The sequence below is a fragment of the Cariama cristata genome, unplaced genomic scaffold (assembly GCF_000690535.1).
Source record: "Cariama cristata isolate BGI_N322 unplaced genomic scaffold, ASM69053v1 scaffold15101, whole genome shotgun sequence".
Classification (NCBI taxonomy): domain Eukaryota; kingdom Metazoa; phylum Chordata; class Aves; order Cariamiformes; family Cariamidae; genus Cariama; species Cariama cristata.
In genome coordinates this window covers 1893-28884 of record NW_009597641.1, presented here as the reverse complement: position 1 = coordinate 28884, position 26992 = coordinate 1893, and the positions used below count along the sequence as shown (strand labels likewise).

At 39.8% G+C, this 26992-nt stretch overlaps 1 protein-coding gene across 1 annotated transcript; it reads right to left on the bottom strand.

The window, feature by feature from the left end:
* Positions 1–529: 529 nt before the first annotated feature.
* Positions 530–26992, bottom strand: LRP5 (low density lipoprotein receptor-related protein 5; the record flags this gene model as incomplete). The annotated part of the gene is made up of 12 exons (XM_009708982.1): positions 530–561; positions 1178–1411; positions 4420–4545; positions 6784–6993; positions 12308–12498; positions 14402–14613; positions 16969–17171; positions 18491–18814; positions 21581–21765; positions 22641–22867; positions 24946–25235; positions 26776–26992. Coding segments are annotated over 12 exons (2451 nt in total), but the record flags the coding sequence as incomplete, so codon positions are not given.

The window sequence follows — 26992 nt, the reverse complement described above, 5'->3', positions numbered from 1 at the left end:
GCTGTGGACAGGACAAGTGACCAAGGACTGACCAATGCAGTATTCCATTCCACCCACGGGAATACTCAGTATAAAGCTCAGGGATCACAGGGGTCAGCCCTCTTTCCTTCATGGCCGGCATCCTGGTGGGAGTCTGCTCGCTCTACTGCCTCCAACCCTGATCCATCCATTCCTGAATCTGACTCCTGTCTGCTGCAGAGTCCAGTCCAGGACAGCCAGGTGCCTGCCCTGCCGCATGAACACTGCATGTGGTCCTGCGGTCATCATCAGGGAGCTCAATATTGGTTTTGTATCTTTATATTTCTATTAGTATTAGTATTACTCTTATTTATACTCTTTTTTCATTGTTATTGTTTTGTTAAAGTTGTTTTAAGTTTCCAACCCATAAGTCTGTCTCCCTTTTCTCCTCTCCTTCTCCTTCAGGGAAAGGAAGAGGTTAATAGAGAGCATCTGCCATACGCTTTAAGTGTCTGCCCAGCCTTAAACAGTGACAGAAACCATGGCGCCAGCTCATCGTCAAGTGTCTGTTTCAGCTATGCCTTGATAGTAGACACAGAATATGTAAGTTTTCCCACCAACCAAAGGAAATGCAAATGCACTTGTCCAGATCCTACGGCTGATTGCATACAAAGCAGCTGCAGCAGCAAGACTTCCTTGGATATCGTTCTACAGATTTCTCATAGAACGGTACATCCAGGATTATAAGCATCAGCTTGCTAAGACTGAACTCTTAGAACAGTTAATTCAGCCACAGGATTGAGTCCATCTCTTCCTCCCTGTGGCACCTTGCAGTGATCACTGTCTGAAGGTCAAGTGGACATGGTGAAAACAGTGCAAGCCAAAATGGTAATTATGCACAGAAAAAAAAAAAGCATGTGGTAAGTTCTGCCAGTTTCTTTCCCATTTTCATTCTGAATATGGATTGAAGATACTCTCCCCAGCCTCCCCCATATCTATAGTTGCATGGTCAGAAATTCATGTAGCTACAGAGAAGTTTAATTTGAGCAACAGAATAAGAACGAGGAAAAGAAAAACAGTGGATAGCTTAGTTAGGCTTATGGTAAGGCTGGTTTTCCCCATTTGAAACTAAAAATCATATGTATATATGAAGAACAGTTAGAATCCCAAAAGGACGCTTAGGTTAGAACCATGAATTCAGGAAAATTAATCTTACTATCACAATCTGCTTCATCAGATTTATCTTGGCAGTCAATTTCTCCGTTACACCGCAAGTGTGCATCAATACACTGTCCTTTCTCACACTGGAACTGGGATGCAGAGCATATGGGGCAATTATCTTCATCACTCTGGTCATCACACTCTGGAAATCCATCACACCGCCATGCCATTGGGATACAGTCAATCTCTCCAGTTGCACAGGTAAACTGGTCTGGGGAACAAGTTGGAGGTTCTGGAGAAAGAGAAAACAAATCACATTTGTATATTCAATTTTAGCCTTTACAACAGAGTGAAAATGTGACGGACTTTTTCAAGAAAAACATACCTAGGCCTGCACTGAAGTTCTTCTGTGACAATATTAAGATTCTAGCAAAGAGGAAAACATGATTTTGGATAGGGAATGAAATTTTGCCAACTTCATAACAAATACTGGATGCGTGCTGATTGAAGAAGCTTACTTTAGCAGGCAAGCACTGAACAAAGGACAGGAACTACAAATACTTACTTTGGCTCTAACAGCTACCTTTTGGAAGACACTGTCAGGGACATAAATTCAAATGAATACTCAATTTCTGATTGCAAGCCACATTCTACACAATTCTAATCTCTGCAATTATATTAGCCTGGAACAATTCTTCGTAAAAAAACTTGGCACATTGGGTTAATTGGCAATGAATACACCTAAAACATGTAACATCTGGTTCTACAATATCTGTTTCTCTATTTTTCCAGTGTTTTTTTCCACAAACAAATTTCTGAGTCAGATATGAATTGAAAAATATGAATGGAGAAGAAATATCTGTAAAGGTCTGTTAAACATTAAGCTAAATCCTCTTGCTGGAAAGTATCTGGGCTGCAGGTCAGTGGAGGTTCAGAGAGTAGTCTGAGGAGCACTGCAGGCCTGCCCTGATCCTACATTCCTTCACTATAGTCAGAGACACAACACTGGATCTTGTGCACAGACATTTTTATTTTTGTTGAACCCAAGGAAGCTGTGACTTTCTTCAAATTTGACTTGTCATGGACCCCGAGATCCTGGCATCAACCCATTTCACATCCATACTGTTGCTCAGGTTGTAATCACACACTGATAGCATTAAGTAGCAGCCACAACCTCATGTAGAGAGGCAACAATTACGCCATAATAAGGCATTCATAGTCACTTTCTTCAGAATGTCAAGAGACAAAGACAATCCAGATCAAGAATCTATTGTAAAAAAATGCTCCTAATTCTTACATACAGCAAATCAGGACATACTTTTTCACCATTAGTATCAATGAAAGAAACAGTCAATGTCTAAGTCCCTTCAGTTGTTATCAGTAGCAGTTAGTTATGTTCAAAATGAGGAGGCCATCTCAAAACCCCGCTGCAACAAACGGATACATTTCCACTGATTTCAAAAGTTGCTGGGTCAACTCCCTGTGACGTAATTAAATCAGTTAACAGAGGCAGTCACTAGTCCCCACGGCTGCTCTTGCCAGCCAACGCTCTAAGTAGATGGTTTACCACTTGGATTAACAGAGTCCCACATCTTACCCCATCTGTGACAACAATATTGAGCAAGCTGGAGGTGTGCTCTGACACTGGATGGCAACACTCCTCTGGAAAGCCAATAAGCTTTTATTAACATTCAAGTTCAGGAATAAACTTCACAAAGAACCCAGCAGAAGGAAAGCTGCTCAGTTGGAACCAATGACAAGACTTTGGATGAGGGTTTTTCTCCCGAGGCTGGTGTTACAGATTCTAGAGCTACAAAATTACATGCAAACCATTTTTGAAGTGCTGCTGTCCTTCCTTCACTGGGTGAAATGTTCAAGTATGAGACACAAGTATAACCAAGCACTTGAAAAATAAACTGCAAATAAAAATCCAAATGTACTTGATTTTGGAAATTTTATGATTTTTAAGTTTCTGATTTATGATTATTTGGTGTAGCAATATGAGAATTACAAATATATCCAGTGATCTGACAGCTGTAGGTAAGATAAAGATGCCAGATACACACATTAAGATATTTCTTGAATTAAATTTTGATATGAGTGTGCAGTTTAGATAATTCAACAGACAGATTACGACTTCTGCATTTAGAGCCATAATTGATGTCGTATTAAGGTTGCACTTGGCAGGCACAAGCTTGCATTTAAAAACTTGTGAAGAACATTCATTACGGTACATGGACAAATGTTGTCCCCCAGCCACAATAGCTATTAATCTATTTTGAAATACTGGCGATTGGCTGCTACTATGGCAGACAAGACAGGTTAAAAAGGTGTTGCAGGCTTAGCGAAGGATTAGAATAAAAAACACAGACACTGAAATGGAGGCCCCTTAATTTTTAGATTTACAGCTGAAGATAACAAAGGAGTGGGACATAAGAATCTCTCGTTGGTCGTGTTGTGCAACAACAGCACAGCAAGAAATATAAATAGATTGATTTTATTCCCTCCCTGCAGATGTAACAACCACTACTCTAAAACCACATAGCCTGTGGTGGTCCTGGGAAAGAAAACAGTTTATAATGGAAATCACTGTCCCATGGGAGGTCAGAGCTCTGCCAGAAAATGAAATCCACAGAAAAATGAATACATAAAAAGAAGTCAAGAGGACCATTACAGCCAAACGATTTACGATATGATGCCTCCCAAAAAGAAACAATGTTTTGTTCTGTTTTTAATCCCCTCTGCAAGTGTAACATAACAATTTTCAAAAATCTTGGGACTGTGAAAGGGAAGCCTAAAGAAAAAGTCTACCATGTGAAAAGAGGACAGCTACCTTAATTAAAAAGGATTGCAATGGAGTTTTTAGCCTACATGTCATAACCAGACAGTACAGTGTTTCATGTTATGAGGTCATATTAATTTGAAAGACTGGAGTATCACACTGTGGGAATCATATGCGCAATTTCTGCTGGAAGGTCATCATGGGTTAATCCAACATCATTGTCAGGCATTTGTTTAAAGCACAAACCTATCACATCATACAATTATAAAAATCTTAGTAGAAGATGCAAGTATTTTAAGGTCAAACAAGACTATTCTGCTCATAATGAAAAGTCATATATGTCCAAAAACTGAAGCAAAAAACAGCTGGTAGAAGAATCAAAGGTCAATTTAACACATGATGCAACTCACCATGGCAGGAAAATACTGTGTGTAAATCCACATTAGGACTGGAATGCAACCTCAACCCCCATCTTTTTTGATGTAAACTGCTTAGCAGTACTGTTAAACATAACTCACCTCCACATGTTAAGAGATTCTGCAGAAGCACAAGGTGCTCGGGGCATGAACATCTTGGAGTCCCATCTCCTTTGGCAATGCAGATGTGCGAACACCCACCATTGTCACGGGAGCATGGATGCACAGCTGGAGAAACACACAGAAAAGAGTAACAGACAGGAGAAAAGGAATTATAACTACTCCTAGCTAGGGCAAACTCACAAAATCACCCACAAACCACTTGTTTGAATAACCAAGATTTCACTACAAATTAATAGGAAGCTAAATGCAGGATTTTTCCGTTCAGTGCTCAAAAGCTGATTTACTACCTTATCAGGATGACATTTCTCCCAGTCACAGTGATACGGAGACCTTTAGAGGACTTCTAAAAAGAATGTGGGAGCTCAGGTGAAGAGGAATGAGAAGGCAGATTCGAGAAGGTTGCATTTACAGCGTACCTAGACATCCCAGCTGTGTTTCTAAGGTAGCCAGGCATGAAGAATTAACATACATCACTGCAGAATGCCAACCCCCAAAACCCCCAGGAATTCTCCTTTAATCTTAAAGAGCTCTAATATCTAGCCCCTCCACTTCCCTGTCACTCACAAAACTGCAATATAAGCACATACAGTGTTTTGGTTTTTTTTTTTTTAAAGATAGGAGGCTACATGGTTGTGTTCCCAAATCGATTACCCAGAAGCACTGAGTACCTGAGAGCTCCTAACAGAATCACTCTAAATGAACATTAGATGAATAAGAAACAGGCACAGAGAAGTGAGGCCACTGTCTGAGGTCCCCAACCCAACAGAGTCAGAAGAGACCCAGTCTCCTGCCTGCTTATTCCAGCCGACAGCTCAGCATCTGCTGGAGCGATCGGCAGAGCTACAGCCTGTGTTATTTGGGATGCTGCTGAACAATGCGTGCTTTAAGGTAAGGACCAAGAATTTCCACAGGCAAGAAACAGTAGAGATATCATCATTTCTGTGCCAAAATTATTTTCTACCTGCCCGGGCTTCTCAGCAACCTGCTTTCACCTTTAACAAATTCATTAATTTAATATACTGTTGGAGACACTACAGTTTGAGGCACGGGTTGCTAGCAGAAAAAGTGCATGCATGTATACTGGTGTGGGAATGCACATACTTTTATTCTCCTGTTGTAACAGAAGTCACCTATGTAGGACAGTTTTCAGCTGCAAACGGTGATTCCTTTCAGTGTGACTTAGAAGAAACAGTACTCTCGCTATAAAAAATAAACATTTCTAAAACCCACAAGGGATATAAAGCAATCTTTTTTTCTAACAGTGCTGAGAATTAAAGAAAAAATTCTTTTTGCATCATTCAGTATTACCTTTGAAATACACTAAAAATATGAGAAATGGCACAGAAGAGAAACTGGGTATTGTGAACATCTGGATGAGGATTACCACATACAATCTACTACAGTTTAAATACTTATGCTACCTTATTTGTAACAGCTTACCCACATAAGTAAGTTTGAAAATACTTTCAGCTATCATTGAAACTAATGTATGTGGCACAGAGCGTTGCAAAATGGAATAATTTCTTCTGAAAATTAAAGCGTTATACACAAATTTACCCTCCCTATAGTAGACAACTCATCATAGGCAACAAAGTTTAAAGAGGCCACTGTCATTAGCCCCCTGTTTCACACACCCTGTTTGTGCTTTTATATTCTCTCTTCTATTCCTGCTAAGCAGGAGGAGCTGTAGGTTGTCACTTTGAGGAGCGACTACTTTAAGAGGTTTCTGCACTGTCCCCCAGACCACAGCAACTTGTATCACCAGTCCACAAAAAGAAGGTCCTGCATGCATGACCCCCTTCAGAAGGTAGCACCTAAAATGGCTCCATCTCTGGCAGGAGAGAAATTCCACATCCGCAATAATTTACTGTAGGAGCTTCCTGCCCATTCTCCCTCACTCACTGGAGGCTTTTACATCAATTTTGCTAAGTCAAGCTAGTCATGCTTTATACAAGGGTCTGAAACCCCTGGAGAAAAGGCAAGTACAATCCTTTTCTTTCTTTGTAAAGGTTTTTCCAAGTCTTATTACTTGGTTGTACTAAAAAAATTAACAACCATAATTATAAATAGCTTTTAGAGTGAATTCAGTAACATTTGAGCTTGTGCAAAGCAGGTAACTAAGTGCCATGAGATCACATATTCTAGCTGTCCAGAAATACTCCTCTGGACAAGAACAAGGAACTTGTTTCTCCTCCTCTTCCAGGATCCCGACTGGCCAAGTTGAAAGCACTCCATGGCTTATTGGAAGCCCACTGGGCAATGTTATTACAATATTCAGCTGGATGAGAACTTTGAGAAACAGTGACCAAGAGTGAGAGACATCAGATCTTGAAATAAACTCACAGAATTCCTCCATGTCAAGCTCTTCCACAGCATGAATGCCTGTTAGGTGAGCAATTCGGCCTTGAATTCTAGTCCTTTTGTACCCATTCATTTTCTCCACTCTCTCAATCATCTGCTGCTGACGATCAATCCAATACAAGTGATTCCCCAGCACAGTGAGTCCCATCGGCTGAAGAATGTTGGAGTCCTCCAGGGTCACACGGTTAGCACCTGAGATCAATAAAGACAAAGACTAGTTTTACACCGGTTGATTTTTAACTCATTTCTTAAAAAACCAACGCAACCAAACCCAAACCCAACCAAACCCAAACCCAACCAAACCCAAACCCTGAAAATAGTTAGCTATAAGGTCATTGGCTTCACTTGGCTATGCAGACCACGTCTCTGCTTGTTTAGCCTCATCTCAGGTAAACGCCACCAGCTGCCATATCATGAGGGTAAGGAGACACAATATGAAACACAGCTCATCCTTGCATACAATGGCTGGGCAACCAGCCATGATTAGCCTCACGTTGACATGCTCTGTTACGTGTCACTGTGGGCAGTCCCTAAAATCCTGCATCACTGATACAGACTCAGCTCTCATTTTATTATTTTTAAATAATAACTTTTACAATACATTCCAAAAGTTTTACAATACACACCAAGCAGTACACTTTGTTGGAATCTACAAGGAAGAGTGAAATACAACCAATTAGCTTCACTGCCATTACTCAAATAGAACACATTCATCATGCAAAGCAAGAGGCAAGTACACAAACCCTGTCATATGCTATATCACAACCACAGAGATATGATCACGAAAGAAAAGCTCATATTCGAAGAGCCGCACTTTTCTTCACCTTCTCTTTTTTCTTCAGTAATCAACCAGAAAACCCAAACTCCAAGTAACTCAGTATGCTCTTAAACAGGAACACTATCAAATGCTCAGGTTCTCTGCTCTACAGAAATGTGTAAAGATTTGCTCTCAGCCAACATATAAAAATCAGGTTAAGTAAAAATGCATTTATGACTGCTTTTAACTTTAATTGCTTGCAGTCTTCTACTATGTGCTGCCCTACACTTAGTGGCATTTAATTGTTGCTTTTGTTATGCTTGTCTCGGGTGAAGTGATTCCAAATTATTCTCTTAATTCACAGAAACCATTTTGAGGCTGTGTACGCCTACGTATACTGGATATATTTGATTTTAGAAATGAGGAATCAAAACAAAATCGTAACTTGTTGCTTCTTCTGCTCTTGTATTTCATTTTGGAATAAAGACCTTATGTCTGCTTGCATTTAAAAAACAAAAGTTTTTAATACCTACACAAAATGAGACTACAGAACCTGGATACATAATAAAAATGCTATGAGCACTGGATTCAACTAATTTGCTGCATAAATTATGTAGAGCTCAGCCAAGCATAAGAATGTAACATTTATTTCAATTACAGATTCTATTAGTTTTGCACATAAGACTACTGTCTGCAATGACTCTTGCTTGACTGTCATGACAAACAGTGTGCATTCAAAGCGAATTTAGTTGTAGAGAGATCAGAAATTCTTGGATTCGCGACTGAGGTTTTAATTCTTTAGCCCTCAATTTCTTTTCTTTCCAAACCAATGAGGAAGACATTTTTGTTTCATTCAATTTTCAGAAGAAACATTTATGAACTGTATGTGACAGTACAGTCCTCGTTGTAATCTGATGTGACTATTATTGCAGACACTTCCAAGGTACCACTGGATTTTACTCTTGTAAAAAGTGATTCTTTTACTCTTGTAAAGAGTGAAAGAGCAGAATAGATGCACCTGCACTAATTTCACTAAATGGGCACTAAACCTGACCCTTAGTACTACTCTCTAGCAGTGCAGTTCCTGAGATGTTCGTCTTCTCCTAAACAGGTCTTAAAATTTAGATATACTAGGAAACATTTTCACAGAAGGCTCTCAGTGAGGTTTGTTGATTCACCCTGCAACGTGCTGAGCACCCTTAGCTCCTATGAACTTCAGTGTCATTGGATTTTCAAAGTCCACTGTCCTTTTGCCAGACTAAGCCTCACGTTTTGACCCAAAAGTACAACCTTCAGACACCACAAGAACAAGAAAGCCTCGTTTCAACTCGATATAAAGAAAACTCCTTCTGCCTTCGTGATTTTTTAAGTGCTAAATTGTTCATCCATTTAGAAATAAAAAGCAAGCTGGTTTCCTGAAGGATATCCTGAAGGCACCCTGAAATCATGAATACATGAGGTGTTGGGTGACAATTGCAAGCTAGGGGTCCTTCTAGAATCCAAGCCTATTTGAACAGCCTCTCAAATCCAGGCCTAAACTAGGCTACATCTAATGGTTTTTGGGGGTGTACATCAAGCATCACCCATTTTCTCCCTCATCTGCAAAAAGCTGAACACTGGTCATTTGGGAAGCTGCTGGAGATAGCACCGGACAAGGTGATTAATGTATACTATAACTATGTTGAATTTGATCTTAAGTAAATGACAGTCCAAATTATTAATGAATAATTTTAAGAGGAGAGGCAAAGGGTACCTACAGCACTGGATGACACCATTCAATTGTTGTTTAGAAGAATGATCAAAATGATAAACTTGATCTGAATAAACAAAAGGATATTTTCAACAGATAAGGTTAGAAAAAAGAAGAGAAAGCATGTTACAAGTAAAGAAGTGTTGAATTTCCGTAGTAATTAAATACTTTGATTCCCAGAACGAAACAGATGTGTAGTCTTTTCAAGGTGGAAATCAATAGTTAAATGTAAAGAACATTAAGCTTGAAGGACACACAGTTCCTCTATTTAAAGTCTAATTGAAAACAAAGCATGTTTTCACCACAGCAATTTTATAGCTTTTCCAGTCACTTCAATAATAATATAAAACACTATTTTTTAATTGACTGGTGTAGCAGACAAGTTATTTGCAACTGGTATATGAATGTCTAAAAAGCATCAACAACTTCAGCTGAAAAATCGAAGAACTTTGCAAAGAAAACTGTCAAACAGGTTTATAGTTCTTTTATCCCTCTCTGAACGTTAAGCACTGGACATCAGAGGTTATTCCATGATTTGGCAGGATGCTGTTAATAAATGTGTAGTGCAAGCTTCAGAAACCTCCGTAACCACATCATTTCCCCACGTCTACGAAGGAGTAAGGCTGCCTAGACCAGTCTAATCGGCATGAAGGATGCTATACACAATTTTGGTCCAATTTATTCAGCTGCCTCAGTTTACGCTAAAATCCTTTTGCTAATCCATGCCCATTTTAAAGTGTTTTGCTCAGAAAATACTTTTTGGAGGAACTAATTAAAGCCAACATAACTGGCTGTCAAATTTCTTCTGAAGTTGTGAAGCAAGACTGCAAAAATATTTAAAAATGTGCTGTTAACTCATTTAAAAGATCAACAGCTCAGTGAATCAAATTACAGTGAGCTCAGCTGGATCAAATACAACCATAGTTCTCTGGCTACATGATATATATCCTCTAGTTAATAACCACTGTTTTCTTTTAATCCTGTAGCCTTCTCGTAATTTTATCTTACCTACAGGGTTTGATTCTTTAGTTGTGACCCCATCAAATAAATGTGCACTAAAAGCTTTGGTTCAGTACTAACCAGAGAAAGTTTAGTCTTCCCTGTAAAAAGGTAACAAGAATTGGATTAAAATATATATCCAGTATGCTAGCATACGCTTACATGGAGTTTTAATGTCACGAAAAGGAAGCATGCATACAAAGGAAGCTGCAACCACAGGATACAACTATGAGCATGTGATGGTCTAGCTGCTAGTTTATTCATCTATCAGTTTACCTGAGTCCTATTGTCAGGTCTTACTTATTCAAGACTTAGATCTAAACCAATAATAAACAGATTCCTCTGCATTTTATGCTGTGCTATGCAAGGACAAAGTTGCATCTTCCGTACACACCAGCAGAAGACCTTGGCATAGCAAGGTCCACTGTATGGGACAGCTTCATGAAGTAATATGGCTTCCTGTTACACGGAGGTCATCTTTTTATCAGTAACAGCACTAGTTATTGATCCCATCCTCCCTTCTCAATTCATTAACTTCTCCCTGGAACATTCTCCCTCTCCCAAACCATATGATTTTCATGTAATTTTTGGTGCCTATTCTCTCTCTCTCTGGCATTTGTGGATACCACTTCAGCCACAATACCTGCATGATTATGAAGCTTTTCCATCTTGTCATTTTACTTTTGCATTTCCTCCCACAGCACTTCTCCTTTCATCACTAGACAAAACCCTCTCAATATCTCTGATGGGTTTTGTGTTATGTGTCCCACTCTGTCAACCTCTTCTTCTCAAATGTGGGTTGTTTCATAGGTCAAGTCTTGTCTCTCTCCTATCTTCTCTTCTCCTATAAATTTTTGTAGGTCCTTTGATACCTATTGTGAATCGGACATTCTGTGGCTACACAGGCAGTTTCACAATAGCCCCCTATGCAGCTTGATAACTGATGAAAGACATAAGCTGCTTTACCTTCCCAGCTCCACCTTCATGTTTGTGTCCCCTCTCTGGCAGAAGAGACCCAAGTCTGACTTTGAGTCAGTTTTAGGTGCTCAAAAGTGAACTGTCCTTATAAAAAAGTGAAGAGTTTTCTCCTGTTTTAGTTCATTGCCTCACTACAACACAAGAGAAGGATGTGACGATGTGACTACATGGCAAGAAAAGAAGACCCACCGAAAATTGGGAGAATCAGCCTTTTATGGCAGATGCCAATCACTAGAACAGCCCAGCTTCTACTCCCTCACACTAGTCCATTTCTCTCTGCACTTTCTTTATGAGTTACATTTCTTGATAACACAGATGACAATGAGAGAACAAATCACGAGTCAGAAAGTAGGGCCATTGCATCCTCTGTGCTATATGGCTCACCAGATGAGTAAGCCCCATTGCTCCACTTCTTCAGCACTATCAAGTGCTTTTAAAAGTCAAGGATGAACAATGCTCTCTAAGATCCACGTGGTGCTATTGCTACGGAGGTGGAGTAACACTTTATCTGACTAATATGGGAAAACTGCAACGAGTTGACATCTCTCCACTGGTTTGCAACACTGGTATTCCAGATGAGCTACCTTATCATCCATCTTAGAAGAAACCTATTCCCCTTCCTTCTGTCTTTCAAGCTACCTTGATTTACTAAGCTGTAAAAACCAGAGAAAGAAAAACTGAAGAGTTATGCAAACTTTTCAAACCATAAGGAAAAAAAAGGGCATGGGACAGTTGATTTAGGGGTTCCGTGACGGGCAACACCTATTTAAATCTGATCTTGCAAGAGCTGCTTTCATAACATATCAAAAGTCAAATGGCTCCCTTGGAGGGTGGCAATCATTACAGACATGTTTATTCCAATCACTTCAAAGATGGGAGCCCACCAGCAATTGTTATCTGTGACTGCCTACACAGAACTGGCAATAGCGGAGATAGAAGTTACTGGGGTCAGCATCAAAGAGGGAATGATGTCCTATACATACACACACTCCACTCCAAATGTTTAACTGCATACCACATACCTGACAAGTCACAGCTTTCAATACGCTTCAGATCTGCATCCACCCAGAAAAGTTTTCCAAGTTTGTTGTCAATCACCAGGGCTACTGGTCGGATCAACCCAGTTGTAAAAAGCACTTCTCTCTCTGTGCCATCGAGGGCTGCACGCTCAATCTTGGGAGCTCGCTCTTGCATGTTGGTGAAGTACATGTACCTGAGAACAAAGACACCAACCGCTTATCTAAGAGCTTCAGAAGGGAGGCAACTCACCTCTGCACACAGGTTCTACATTGTAAGTGGGAATGGTTTACACAGGGATGACTGCGGTGACTGTTGCTCCCAGATGCAAAGATCCAGAGCCTGAAATTAATAGCATTTGTCCTTAATACACCCAGGCCATAAAATGCCTCAGCACTCAGCACTGCTACGCTGGCAGCACTGTTGCCGCACTGAAGCTGGGGGTTGAAAGAGACTACCACAGATTTTCTACAACCATCCTTGGGTAACGCTGTCCCCGTTTGTGAATCAAAGCCCAGCAGCTTTTTCTAACAAAAAACCCATTAACTGTAACCTCCTCTCCCTTCTGAGTTGCCTTCCTTCCTGCAAGTTCCTACCAAACTTGAGCAAGGCAAAGATCCCAGAAAGAAGAACAACTGAGGATGGGATGTTCCTGATGTCTCAGTTGCATTAATTCTTTCTATCTGCCTACAGCTGCAAACAGAGCAGTCTCTGCCCTCCCCTCTGCATAGGGAAAAAAAGGGCTTATGTACCCACATGATGAACTGAGAACTCCCTCAGGGAGAAGTCCACTATTTTTTCAGTTGTGGAAAACATGAGCAAACTCCCTAATACAGTGGGTTACACTGCTGCGAAGTCTTTGTGACGGCACTAGGAGGAGAGGCAGCAGTCACAACGTGCAGTCAAGGGAGAGGTGGAGAGAAGGGTTTCTGGAACTAAGGCACAAGAAGTTCAGTACACAGATCACTTATTCAGCTCTCCCTGGTAGTCACAGTATTCAGCATAGCCTCTCTCCCATCTTTTCCTCCTTTAATTTAAAACCAGATTTATCTTTAAATCATTTGAAAATCTGACTAGAAAAGTTAGAAGCTTTAGAGGTCAACAAACCCAAACTCCCATTTTAACAGAGAAATAAATAAAACTATGTCCAAGTGACTTAGTCCCAATAAGATTAGAATCTTTCCTCTAATCCCCCCCTCCCCACACCAGCTTTGGAACTGTGCAGAGTACACTGAGTATTGTATAAAATACCAATCCTATAAATGCTCCAGATAGAGTCTCTGGGTACTACTGTATCCACACAGTTATGAAATGTTGCCATCCAACATCTGTCAAGCACATGGTACGCCACTGAGTAGTAAATTGGGATTTAAGCATCTAACTTTTAAAGAGAACAGTAAAGGAACATCTTTGACCTCTAAGAATGAATCTACTAACCACCTGAAGTGGAGGCGAGTCTGCTGAATCTAACCAAAACTGCTTTGCAGCAAAACAATGTATTTTATTCCTGTGGGAAACCACTCTAGTGCACCCTACCTGTTTTAGTTCATTTCAGAAGTTTCCGAGATACACATCAAGGCAGAACTAACTTAAAAACATATGGAACCTAAGGAGTTTGTTTGTTTGTTTAACTTTATACTATTACATTAGCAGGAATAGTTGTATCATATGAGAGATCCCCTTTTTTTGCCTAGAAACATTTGTTTTAGGATTACCAAACATTTATAAGCCAGATCCCTAGCTGATCAAAACACAGTGTAAACTCTCCTGCTTCTCCTATTAGGTGGAGGGGCTGTGCACTCATGTAGCAAACAGGAAAAGATGGTTTTGCTTTGTTTTCCCCACCTGGGTTAGTTCCTCATGATAAGCAACCACGTGGCTATGTGAACATGTATGTCAGCACACCAGAAGAGGCACAAAGGAGAGAACAGGAAGAGAAAGCTGGATACCTTTAAAATCCGGAATCAGACAAGCAGTCACCTACATCCTGAACAATTAAATATGCAAAAATCCTCCCTTTTAAAAAAACACAAGAGTCACACACACAACTGACATACATCCCAAGAGTGTTCTGTACGAGGTACAGAAAGGAATCTCACCCTCGCTCTGCATTCACTACGATGGCTCTAGGCTTGTCGTGATCCCCTCGCAACACCATCCCAATTGACTCGCCGTTCAGTCTGTGGACGTTGACTGAATTTGTGGCTTCACAGGTCCAGTACAAGGTATGGCTGTATATATCGATGCTGAGGTCATGTGGCTGCTTCTCTGGGTTCTGGCTTTGGTTTGGAGTGCTCATGACAGTGAAAGGCTGCGAGACAACATATAGGGAACAATTGCCAGTAATTATTCTGATTATTGATTGAAGAACACTGATTGCAGAGAGAGCATGGTTTACCGACCTGACAGTCCAGAAACACCTAAAACCACCCATGAGGAAACAACAAGTACAAGAAATGCAATAAAGCTCAACAAAAAAAGATTTGATTCAAACTGTGGAAAAATATCTAAATAAAATCTGTAAGATTATGCAACACTCCCCAGAAAGCAGTTGCAGGGCCTCCTATAAGTAGAATTAATTAGCAAGAGATGGAAGAAAACAATAGTGAATGTTTATGCAGAGAACAATCTTGAATGAAACAATGCAAGAAACAAGGCAGCCTTCTGGCCAGACCTGCACTGTTATACGGTCAGCTGAACAAATCTCTTATCTCTTGCCAAAGTCTCCTTACTTTATTATTTGCAGTGTAGAAGACATTGATTTTCTTTAAGTCCTGGCTTCTAAAAGCAAAATCTTTTAATGAAACTTGGTTCTGTTTGCTTACATGTCAAACAGCTACAGCTCTGCCTCACACCCATACTAACAACATTACCTTGCTTTCACCCTCATGTCTTTATGACGGACCTTACAAAACTTGACATTATTGCTAAATTCCTGGAATCACTACCCTCAACTCCTCCCAATCTAACTAATATACTATTTACTACACTTTTTAACTCTATATTGAATACTACCATAGACTTCAATACTTTATTTCTGTGAAGAGCACATAAAAAAAATCCCTAAAGGAAAATAACCTTTCTGTTGTTTGCTTAACGTTACACAGGCTCCACCAGCATACAGCCATGCCATTGGGATAGTAATAGTGCTGGCAGGACTCTCAACATCAAAGTAGCCTTCAAAGGTGACTGCTTCTGGTGACATGATAACGGTGAGGGAAAAGTGGTGGCTTCCTTAAGTATCCTAACACGGTGTTCCCAATCCAAACACAAAAGCAGTACCACAAAAAGTTCATATGGGTCAAGCAAGCTGAAGACACCATTTCGTGCTCCACTTAAGTCAAATTAATTACCCAACACAGCATTACTTGTGAAAGTTCTATTTCCACAATTTGGTTTTAAGCCTCCGTTCTGCATAGTGATATAGAGGCTTTTTTCTTTTTATATAAAGCTTTATCCCTGTTTTGTCTTGACAGTGTGCCTAGAAATAAAAAGAAATCATTCTTTTCCTGAAATCAAAGGTAACATTACCCAGGTATGAAATTCATATGCATCATCTGCAAACAGCACGATTTAGCAAAATTAAGTAAATACAGGTAGTGAAAATTGGAAAGTCAAAATTTGCAGGGGATCTGCATCTTCAAAGCTCTGTGACCAAGGTTGAGGAAAACACAGAGCAAATGACTCTCCATTGCAATTTGCACCTAGCAAGTACCAAAGAGAAGCTAGACTACAACAATTAGCACCTAGCATAATCCCAAAAAACAAGAGCAAAACTTCTTCAAAATTCATCCACAACCCAGTTAGCTGCCTATCCCAACATACCTTCTCCCAATCTTAAAAGAAATGGCCAAAAAACCAAAATTGTCATCTCTTCCTTGAAAGGAAACCATAAACCCCCTGAATCCCTACATGCATGAAGAGACTAGTCCATTTCCATTGGTATCCTGTCACATTGTTTAGATACAACTGCCCAAGAACTACAAAAACAGAACTTGCCCATTCTCCATTTGGTTTTATATCCCTACTCAAACCATAGTTTTCAAAGAATCTATTATCTTGACCTGGGAGTTAAGCTATGTTAACACATAACACTGCCTGGAAGAATAGTGCACTTCTTTCCACTGTTGTGTGAATAACTAGCGCAAAAGAATAATGTCCCGAACTCAATAAAGCAATTAAGCCTGGGTATAAGCCTATTCCTATCTGGCACAGCAATCAATTCTACATTCACTCAGGGTTTAACTACAGCTTGGATAGCTGAGAATTTTCATTTTGAAAGAGCTTTACAATGATGACAATATTCTCACACAATTGGCATACATAATACTGATTTTAGAATATAATTTATCTGTCCTGAGTATGAATAGTGAGTCTGCCTCACTTCAGTGTCCACCCTTAATTAAAGATTGCAATTCAAGGCTTATAGTTTCAGATACCTATGATGTACTATATTCTATTACACTTCGTGTACAAATTAAAATCACAATCCTAAAAGCCTTCAGTAATTTTCACATATAAATAGAATATACATGAATAAGTGCTTGCAGGAGTAAAGCTTAAACCAATGATTCTGTGGTGCAGGGGATGGAAGCGGAAAGTCAAGCATTAAATACAAAGCACACAAAAAGACCGACACAAAACTATATACACCATATAAACTTGCCTGAGTGCCATCATCTTTGGCTCTTTTTATAATATTCTGACGTCCATCCACCCAGTAGATCAATTTATCTAAGGGATCATAATCAATAGCCTTGACATTCCTTAGACCATGCATAGGCAGGATGATATCTGGACTTTGCTGATCATCTGGTATCATCCGACTGATTGCAGATTTCTGGCTAAACAACAGGAAGCTGGCAGGGGCTGAAACAAACCAAAACAGAATCCCTAAGAAAATGTAACTCACATGGTCAAAAATACACCCACACAGAAGACAAAAAATATTTAGGACAAAAATCCCAGAGAGACAATTATATCCACAATGAAAACTAACGTAATTCATAATTCGAGATTTTTACTATTAAGTTGAAAATGTTTCTTTGTGTACTCCTGGAGGGTAAATGTGCACACCCTTACCCAGAAAGTATTTGCTTTTCAAATTGTAAATAACTATGCTCCCCATGTGGAATTTAAGTAACACCAGTGACAGTGGGCAATACACAGTCACAGGTTTTCCTATATTATTAGAGAATCATAGAAACATTTAGGTTGGAAAAGACCTTCAAGATCATCGAGTCCAACCATTAACCTAGCATGGACAAGCCCACCACTAAACCTTGTCCCTACACACCACATCTACACGTTTTGTCAATTCCTCCAGGGATGGTGACACCAGGGATGGCCATCCAGCCAGTGTTTTACCCAGCGAACAGTACGCCTGTCTAAGCCATGAGCAGCCAATTTCTCCAGGAGAATGCTGTGGGAAACGGTATCAAAGGCTTTACTAAAGTCCAGGTAAACAACATCCACAGCCTCTCCCTCATCCACTAAGCAGGTCATCTTGTCACAGAATATCAGGTTAGTCAAGCAGGACCTGCCTTTCATAAACCCATCTTTTCATCCAGTTAAAATTTCTCTATATGCTATTGTGCCAGGATGCCTGAAGCTTTGTTGGTTTATTTTTTTTAAGTCAACAGTCCATTTTTTATTCATCTGCAATTTTTACTAGAAACTTAAATTCTTATTGGACAACCAGTGAATTGGCACGCTCATAATATCACTTGCAGGGGGAAAACAAACTTATACGAATTTCAAGTGCATGTGCACGTTGCGCAGACCACCTAGGAGACTGTATTATTGGGTGTTATTTTTGCTGACTTTATTAAACACTTAAGAGAAAAAAGACATTTTTGTGTACAATGTCTCTTCCACCCACCTACACACTTAGGTAAGGACTGGGAAAGCTTCAATCCACAGCTGAATCACCTAGAAAACACTTCCAGTAAAACAAGAAATACCAGCTGTTACTTTTAAGATTTGAAATACATATCTTCAGCCCTAATTCCATGTCAGAAAAATGGATATAAAACTCCATACTCTGTCCTCATATTTAAAGATCACCTTTAAAGTCAGAACCTTTGAAATGGAGTTGTGATATCCCTTCCCTTTCTGCACTGAAAGGGATCATAAGCACCTGGGAGCCACAGGCACTGAAGAATATAGTAGCAAACAAAAAAGCTTACAACTACAGTTCCTGCTGTTGGGATCCAAGGTGTAATGAGCAGCACAGCCACACCTAAATCCATTCGGTATGGCAAGACACAAGTGACCACAATGGCCATTGTTTTGCACACAATCATTCAAGCCATCCTGACGTGAAGAATGGAAGACCAATATATCCATCACAAAGTCCAGATGGCCCTGAATAAGCGTCCTGTTCTTCCCACTGGTCTTGTCTGCTCTTTCTATGCTGTGAAGATTCCAGTCTGTCCAGTAGATGTAGTCACTGTATTGGGTTAATCCAAATGGATGAGGTAGATCATCTGCTATGATTTCTCGTTCTTGTCCTGCAAAAATAAGGATAATCAACTAAAGGACAATTCCCAAGTCAGGAAACGAAGGGTATGACTGGCATCAAGAAAAAGCTTTTTCTTCCCTTTTTAAAATAAAACCTCATTTCCCAAGTCAGCATTGTGGTACTCATTATTAAGCAGTATCTGCTCAACAGGTAACCTAAACACTTGCATTCAAAAACCTTATTCTTATACTTTCTTGCCTACAAAGCAATTTGAAACTGTACCAGTGTGTTGTCACTTAAATAAATACTACTCTGCTTATGATCCCAAATAGATATTGGAAAACATATTCAAGAATACTATCAGCTCCAGGAATCACTTAGGCCAATAAAAAACCCAATTAACATGCACGAAAGCAACAACATACAACAAACTTGAGATTCATAGAGAAACAGCTATGAGAAATTCTAGTGTTTCACTCAAGAAACACAAATCTTTTGCAGTGCAATTTAACATACAGCTACCCCAAGAGATGAGGAAACCGTTTGTTTGGCAGAAATCCCAATACTCCCACATTCAGTGGCTCAGTTAGCAACATTCACAACAGATTTAACACCTTCTAGAGCATTAGATGGCCTCTGCCAGAGACGCACTACTAAAGTAGATAAAGTCTTATCATAAATAACCTTCCTAAACATTTTCAAGCATAAACCTCCATGAATCTCTGCCACTTTACAGCAAATGAAGATGTAGCCTTCATCAGCATCATCTCCTCCTGCTTCAAACAATTGTACAATGCTAGACTCTACAGAACACCTCATTTTTCTTCCCCTGCCCTACTTTCCATCATGGCCTCTCCCATTTCGCCAAGACTGGAGAAGGAACGAAAACCACAAACACTAGAACATGAAGCCATTTCCCTATGAACCACCAGAACTAAATATAGAGGCAACCTTCCTGACTACTTTTAGGCATCTGAAGTGTCCAAGTTAGATACCTTTCACACTTTCAGGTACTCCTTACAATTCTAGTCCGCAATGATGAATTCAAGGGCTAGGCTCTTTTGAAGGACGCAGATAAGCTAACTGAATTTTAGATAGCTGGTACATGGAGAAAAATCTCCCAAAAGAGTGATTTTTTTCCTGCTGGGTAATGTTTATAACGTCCAAGATTAAGCTGGGACAGTGTTCATTCATCCACCCACATAAGTGTGCTTTACTCATTGCTGGTGGGGTAGATGTTTCTATCAGCAACACTTATCAGATCTCTCCTGGCAAGGAGATCGACACTGCATAACATAGGGCAAGGCTAATAACATTTCCTTAACGGATGAGGCTGCTTGCTAGAAGTCTACTTAAGTCTTTATAATCTGCTAACTAAAAAGACATCATACAATATTGTTAGCTTCAGCACTCATCCTTCTACTTTCTCACCACAAATACCTGTTAACAGCAGGTTCAGCTCTAGAATCAGTTTAATTACCACAGATAATTTCAATATTGTGTTTCTTCTCAATGCCACAATCGGTTTCCAGTTCTTAGAGAGAGCTTTGATAGATCATGCACTCTGGATGGAAAAAACCCAACTCTAGATAAAGAAACAACCTTATTGCAATTTCTCAACAGTAACATCCATTCAGTAGCTGTCATCTCAAAGCAACAAATACAAGAAATGCAAAATCAGTGACAGCCTCAGAATCCAAAACTGCATCGCTTGCTCTGTTTTCCTCATCTTAGTAGATTCTCTGTACTCTGAAGATACACACACACAGTAACACCTTAAAAAAACCCCAAACCCTCTCACTCTAAGGGTAGCTTTTCACAGATTTAGAAAAACCCCAAAACAAACAGTTGCTCGGAAATTATATATATCTTCAATCAGAGCACTGCTGTAACAATCCTGTATGAGTTTGCTTAAATACTGTATGTTCTGCCACATAAACTTTGATTTTTACATTGGAATCCTAGAGGCATTAATTCCCATCTCACAAATGGAAATTCCCATCTCTCTTTGGAAATGAAACAGGGACAGGATGATTCCATTTTTGACCCTATCATTGATTCACTGTGTGGCATTTGGAAACTTATATAAGTTTCCTATAATTCCTTTTCTCAAAAAGGAATTCCTACCTGCCTCAGCTAAAACCCTGTGGACCATTTAATATTTACAATATATCTGAATGACACAAAAGCTCTATGTCAGCTATGGAAAACAAAATTCCCTTCTTTTATCCACTTAGTTATCATGTCAATATCAATGTGAAAGTTTAGTAAATCTTAGCATGTATGTATAAATGAAATTTCAATAGAAGATAAAAAAACCTGTAAAGTTGTGTACAAAACATGTTATGATACACTCTAGAAGTAGCTGCACAACCTTTCAGATTGCAGGAAATGCAAGCAGTATTTTGGTTTTGAACTAATATAACTAGCCTTGAAGCTGGAAACAGAGATAATACTTCAACAAAAAATTAGTGTCCAGACTGAAACGTCAGGGGTGGTTTACAGTAAGCCTGTAAGTTGTCCTCACTTTGAGAAACTCAGAGGTCATCTCTGCTTTGGTAAAACACAGACAGTATAATATTGATACAGAGAAACGACATTGTATCTCACCATCATTATAAATCATCATACGGTTATTCATTCAGGAAGCTTTTTAAAATCTCCTTAAACATTTAACTCTCCATTTCCTCTCATAAGAAAAATATACACACAGATTGAATATTAATTATATTATTCCAATTGCAGATTATTCAGTGGCTTTACTATGGTCAGTGTATATTTCTGTACTGGCTGGTATAATAAAACACTAGATTACCTAGCATATTTGATGACTCAATCATGCTTGTGTCTAAGTCAGTCCAATATAGCCTTTGGTCTGCATAATCAATAGTGAGGTCATTGGCACGACCCACTTTATCCACCAAAGTGATGCTGTTTGTTCCATCCATATATGCTCGAACAATCCTAGGTTTACCTCCCCATTCAGTCCAGTACATGTATCTGCAATGAGAAGCGAAACAAAAAGTACATCAGCTAGCTAAGATGGTGTTTCGTTGCATGCTTTGATTTTTCTAAATTTATTCTCAGTTCTTTAAAAAAAAAAAAAAAAAAGAATAACCCCTGTGGTTATGTGCAGTATTACAGTATTTCTTTTTTAGACAAAGGTATAAAAATATGACTGACAACTCTTAACTTTTCATTAACAATTCTTACATTTTTCATTGTAACCCATAGGGTTGTGAAGTGTTTATCATCTTTTCAAAGACCCTGAAGAAATGAATCATAGAATCATAGAATGGTTTGGGTTGGAAGGGACCTTTAAAGGTCATCTACTCCAACCCCCCCTGCAATGAGCAGAGACATCTTCAAACACACCAGGTTGCTTAGCGCTCCCCTCCCACCAACCTGGCCTTGAACGTTCCCAGGGATGGGGCATCTACCACCTCTCCGGGCAACCTGTGCCAGTGCCTCATCACTCCTATGGTGAAGAATTTCTTCCTAATATTGAATCTAAATCTTCCCTCTTCCAATTTAAAGCCATTGCTCCTTGTTGTATCCCTCCATGCCCTTGTAAAATGTCGTTCCCAGCTTTCTTGTAGCCCCTTTAGGTACTGGAAGGCTGCTCTAAGGTCTCCCTGGAGCCTTCTCTTCTCCAGGCTGAACAACCCCAACTCTCTCAGCCTGTCTTCATAGGAGAGGTGCTCCAGCCTTCGGATCACCTTCGTGGTCTCCTCTGGACTTGCTCCAACAGGTCCATGTCCTTCTTGTGTTGGAGGTCCCAGAGCTGAATGCAGTACTGCTACAGAAACTGCCAATGAACTTGTCACGTACAAGAATATGCACACAAAGCTTTGAAAAACAACGCTGTCCCTTACCCTTTGGTGGGATCAAGAGCCAGAGACCTTGGGTTGTCCAAGTCCTTCCACACAAGGACTTGCCTATACTGCCCATCCAGGCGGGCTACTTCAATGCGGTTGGTTCCAGTATCTGCCCAGTATAGGTTCTTTCCCATCCAGTCTACAGCCATTCCCTCAGGATAATCTAGCCCAAACTCAATCACATGTTCAACAGAGCTCCCATTCATGAAAGCTCGGCTTATGGTCTGGAAAACAATTGTGTAAAAATATTACAGCATTTACAGACACCCAACTGAAATAAAAGGAATGATTATGAAGAAGTTTAGTGCACTAAAAAGAAATTAGTAAAAAAAAAAAAATCAGCCAGTGTTACATTTTAAAAAATAAATTTCTGTTGTCAAGAAAGATAGAGCAATTCACAGGATAAAAAGACCTGAATTTTCAGAAAGCCAGTGGGTTCTGATGACCATTCCAAAACATCTTAAAAGGATATGATTTTCAGAAAGCACTATGTATCTGCAGATTGTTCCTTGCCCCTTCTCCCTTTCTTCTATTTGCACACAAAAAGTTGTTTTTGTTTTTGTTTTTGTTTTTCTAAATTGCTTAACTCACTGTAATGTTTTAAGTCTCAGGAACACATCTCAGTTTAGAGAAATCTGAATTAAATTGTTTCTCATGATCAGTCACCTGGAGCAAGTTTGCTGATCCCATCTACATTTTCCTTATGCAAACTCAACAAAACAAGTCATGAGGCAAGAACTGCATTCACACAAGTAAGCCACTCCTAGCAAGGAGCACTGAAACAACCTCCAGGTAAACCACTGGTAACTTCCAGGACTAACGTACAATTACCCACCCTTGTTATCAACACTAAGCAATCACTCTATATGCCTGCTAATATTTCAGCTCTTAACTTCTTAATGATTTGATAAATGAACGTCTCAGCCTAAGAGACATTTTGTATTTTTAAAGGTAAATGTCAAAACCAGAAATCCTGTAGTATATTTTTACAGGTATAACCCACATCTCAGAAAAAGTATAATCCCTTTTTGCAAGTCCTCCTATAACCAGAGGCAGGAAGAGACCAAGGAAGTGGTGGTCACCAAAGGAAAGGGAGCTGGCTATAGGCTCTGAAGTTATACTACCTGCTGCTAAGCTGCAGGAGGTGGGGGGACAGGGGGAATGAAAACCCAGACGTGCTGAAACATAAGCTGATACATACGCAAAAATACAGTATGCTGGATAATTCAGAAGATCACACACAAGTAAAATGTTTTCCAGTTCTGCACAGAGTGAGACTGGGATCTACGCATGGATGCAGCTGAAGCAATGTATTTTCCACTACAAATGGTTAAGACGACCATAGCTCCAGCTCACCACGTGCTTGCGTGAGATTTATTTAGTAACTGTGTCTGCAGTATGCTAATTTACTGCACTGGCACTGTTCCTGAAGGAGAGGTATCTGCACCACAAGCTGCACTCTTAATGCTGAAGTACAACCCTCATTAGTCTTCATGGAGAGGCTATGGAAACTGCACATGCCCTGCAGCCACTAAAAGAGAGCACTTCCCTATTACGGTTTAGGCGCATTGGCAAGGAAACTTTGATTGCTCTTGGAAAACCCATTAAGAAGCTAAACAGAGGAATTCAGTTCCAGTGAAGTGAATTTGTCATTTTCTACCATTACTTAAGTGACTTCAAAAGCAAAGTAATGCTGATGAAGAGCACAACACTCACTGCAGCATGCACCTGGATGGGAACCAAACACGTCACAGGAAATGTCAAACTCCTGGGGAACACATGGAGATAGAACTAGGGGCAGGAGGGGGCTTAACACCATGTGGAGGGGAGTGGAGAAGTTCCCTGGTCTTTTCTGTGCCAAGCTGGAGCCACAGACCAATAGCAATCAATCCAAAGTTCACTTGCCAAGTGTTAATATTAAGATTGCCTTCCAAGTCAAAAACTGGAAAAGGGTAGAAAGCTCAGGGGGTTGCCAAGCTCAATGTTTAAATTACTCTACTGTGTGACATGAAAACAGCTTTTCTACAATAGGTACATATATGGATCCAACACATGCAGCATCTAAGACTTAGGCATTTGGTATGAGCAGACACCACTTTGGACTTTTATTTGAAGCAGGAAGATGCCTGTCACCCAACTGCGCATTCAACAATGCAACTGTCTTCAACTCCAAGAGTCTCCTTGGATGCAATTCAATGACAACATTAGCAACTGCAGGACAGATCATGTAACCGAGACCTTTGTTAGATCAAAGTAACTGCTCTGTGGCTTTATATTCAGGGAATTCACACGTCAGTAATACCTTCAAACTAACATCAGTCCAATAGATTCTGTTATCAGAGACATCAAAATCCAGAGCAGATGCTTCCTTGACTCCAGTAAGAGGAATAGCAACATCATTATTATTGGTTTCAAGGGAAATCCTATGAATTGCTGCTCTGCTTGTGAAAACTAAGAACGCTTCAGGAATGATGCAAGTCTTCATGTCACTCAACAGCTCAAGGCCAATGGGACAGGCACACCTGGTCTCCTGGGGTGTAAAGAAACACAGATGGCTGCAGCCTCCGTTGTTCTCTGCACATGAATTAGTTCCTTAAAAACCAGAACAAAACAAAACAGGTATCGGTACATTGTGGACATAGGGGGGAAAGGGGAGGGGGGGAGGCTGAGCGGAAACACAGTGTAATAATGATTTTTCAAAGTAAGTTAACACTATGGGTTGTCAACAGGGAATTCTGAAAAAAACATTCAAAACTCTTTTTTCCCTCTACCCAAGGATTAGGAAGCTGGTCCTATCCTTCCTATAGTACAAATAACAGCTACAAACATATCCTTCTAGTTTCCCCAAAGATTAAATTCCTTAACTGAGGGCAGGTCATTACATACATGTTCAGCTTGGTTATTTTTGGCCAAGTACCCCATATTTGTATCTCTTTGAAACCACCAGTTTTATAAATGTTCAGTGATATGAAACAGTGAGAAAAGAGCTGGATAACTGCAGTTTAATTTAAAGCTGAGAAGATTCATTAGCAGAAGCAGTTCCAACAAGATCACCACAATCTCACACTGAATTTTCTTCATGTGAACAACCATGACCAGATGGGGAGGGAATGTGGGGAGTAAGGACCAAAAGATAAATAAGCGCCTTTCTCCATCTGCTGGAATCAAGGATTTAGGTATTTAAAGACTGTTACCACAAAAAAAAATCTCCAAGATCGGTCTCAACCAGGTTTCTTTTAATTTTCCCTTTTTAGGGCATACATATTTCAGACTGATGCCGTAACTTAGCAGCTTGAGGACTTGATTATCCTTCAAGTAAATCTTACCCTTCCATGTACTGGCAGGGTGTAATTTGACAACCTATGTTATGTGATTCTGTTGCAACTATTCTCAGTAATTTTAACAGCTGACCAACAAATTTATCTGTTTACTGCTATGCCCAGACTCCAATGTTCCCGATAGTAAACAGATCTGTGGTGAACATGCACCTCTCATGAGTTACTACTGAAGCCAGTATACTACTGAGTTACTACTGCAGAATGCTAGCAGAGGACCTAAACCACTGGCTGCACCTTTCAGCAGATGCAGTGGAAGAACATGGAGCTCCAGCTGCTGATCCGATGCTAAGGGCAAGATTTAATTGTTACGATTTAAGTACGATTTAGGTGTTAAAAGTTAATATTTAAGTGCCACATGCTTTGAGGCAACGCTCTAATGGCCACTAATTCTGCCTATACCACCTGACATAGTAAAAAGCATTCTGCTAACTGAGTATCACTGGGACTTGGTACTGGAAGAAAAGAGCAACATAATATGGAGCAATTCTGTGAGCACCAGAAGTAATGATTCCTATAGACTGGAGGCAGGAATAAAATCTCCTCACAAAAATTCAAAGAGTGCAGTGGAAGCTGTGGAAGACTTATGCCAAGTGTCACTAAAAACCAGAAGCCTATACTTCTTTTGCAGCACTGTTTTTTCCCAACTTTACAAACAATAGGTGCAGTTTTCCTTTAAAATAATTCCAACATATGAGACCACAGTTATTCTCATTACAAGCAACAAACAGTTGCTTAATGAAAGCAAGCCCATCTAGAAATTACTATAGATTCACCCCATGATTGCTCACGCTTACCAAACACTTTGGTAACACTTGTTGCTTTAAGGCCCATTAAATCTGGCAGCTGATCAATAATGATATCTCTGCTAGCCTTTATCTTGTGAACTCTTTCAATGCTTCGTCTCTGCCAGTCAGTCCAGTAGATGTAATCTCCCAGCAGTGTGAATCCAAATATATGTGGAAGTTTATCTTCTAGGAGGGTTTTCCTCATTGTTCCATCAACATTTATGAC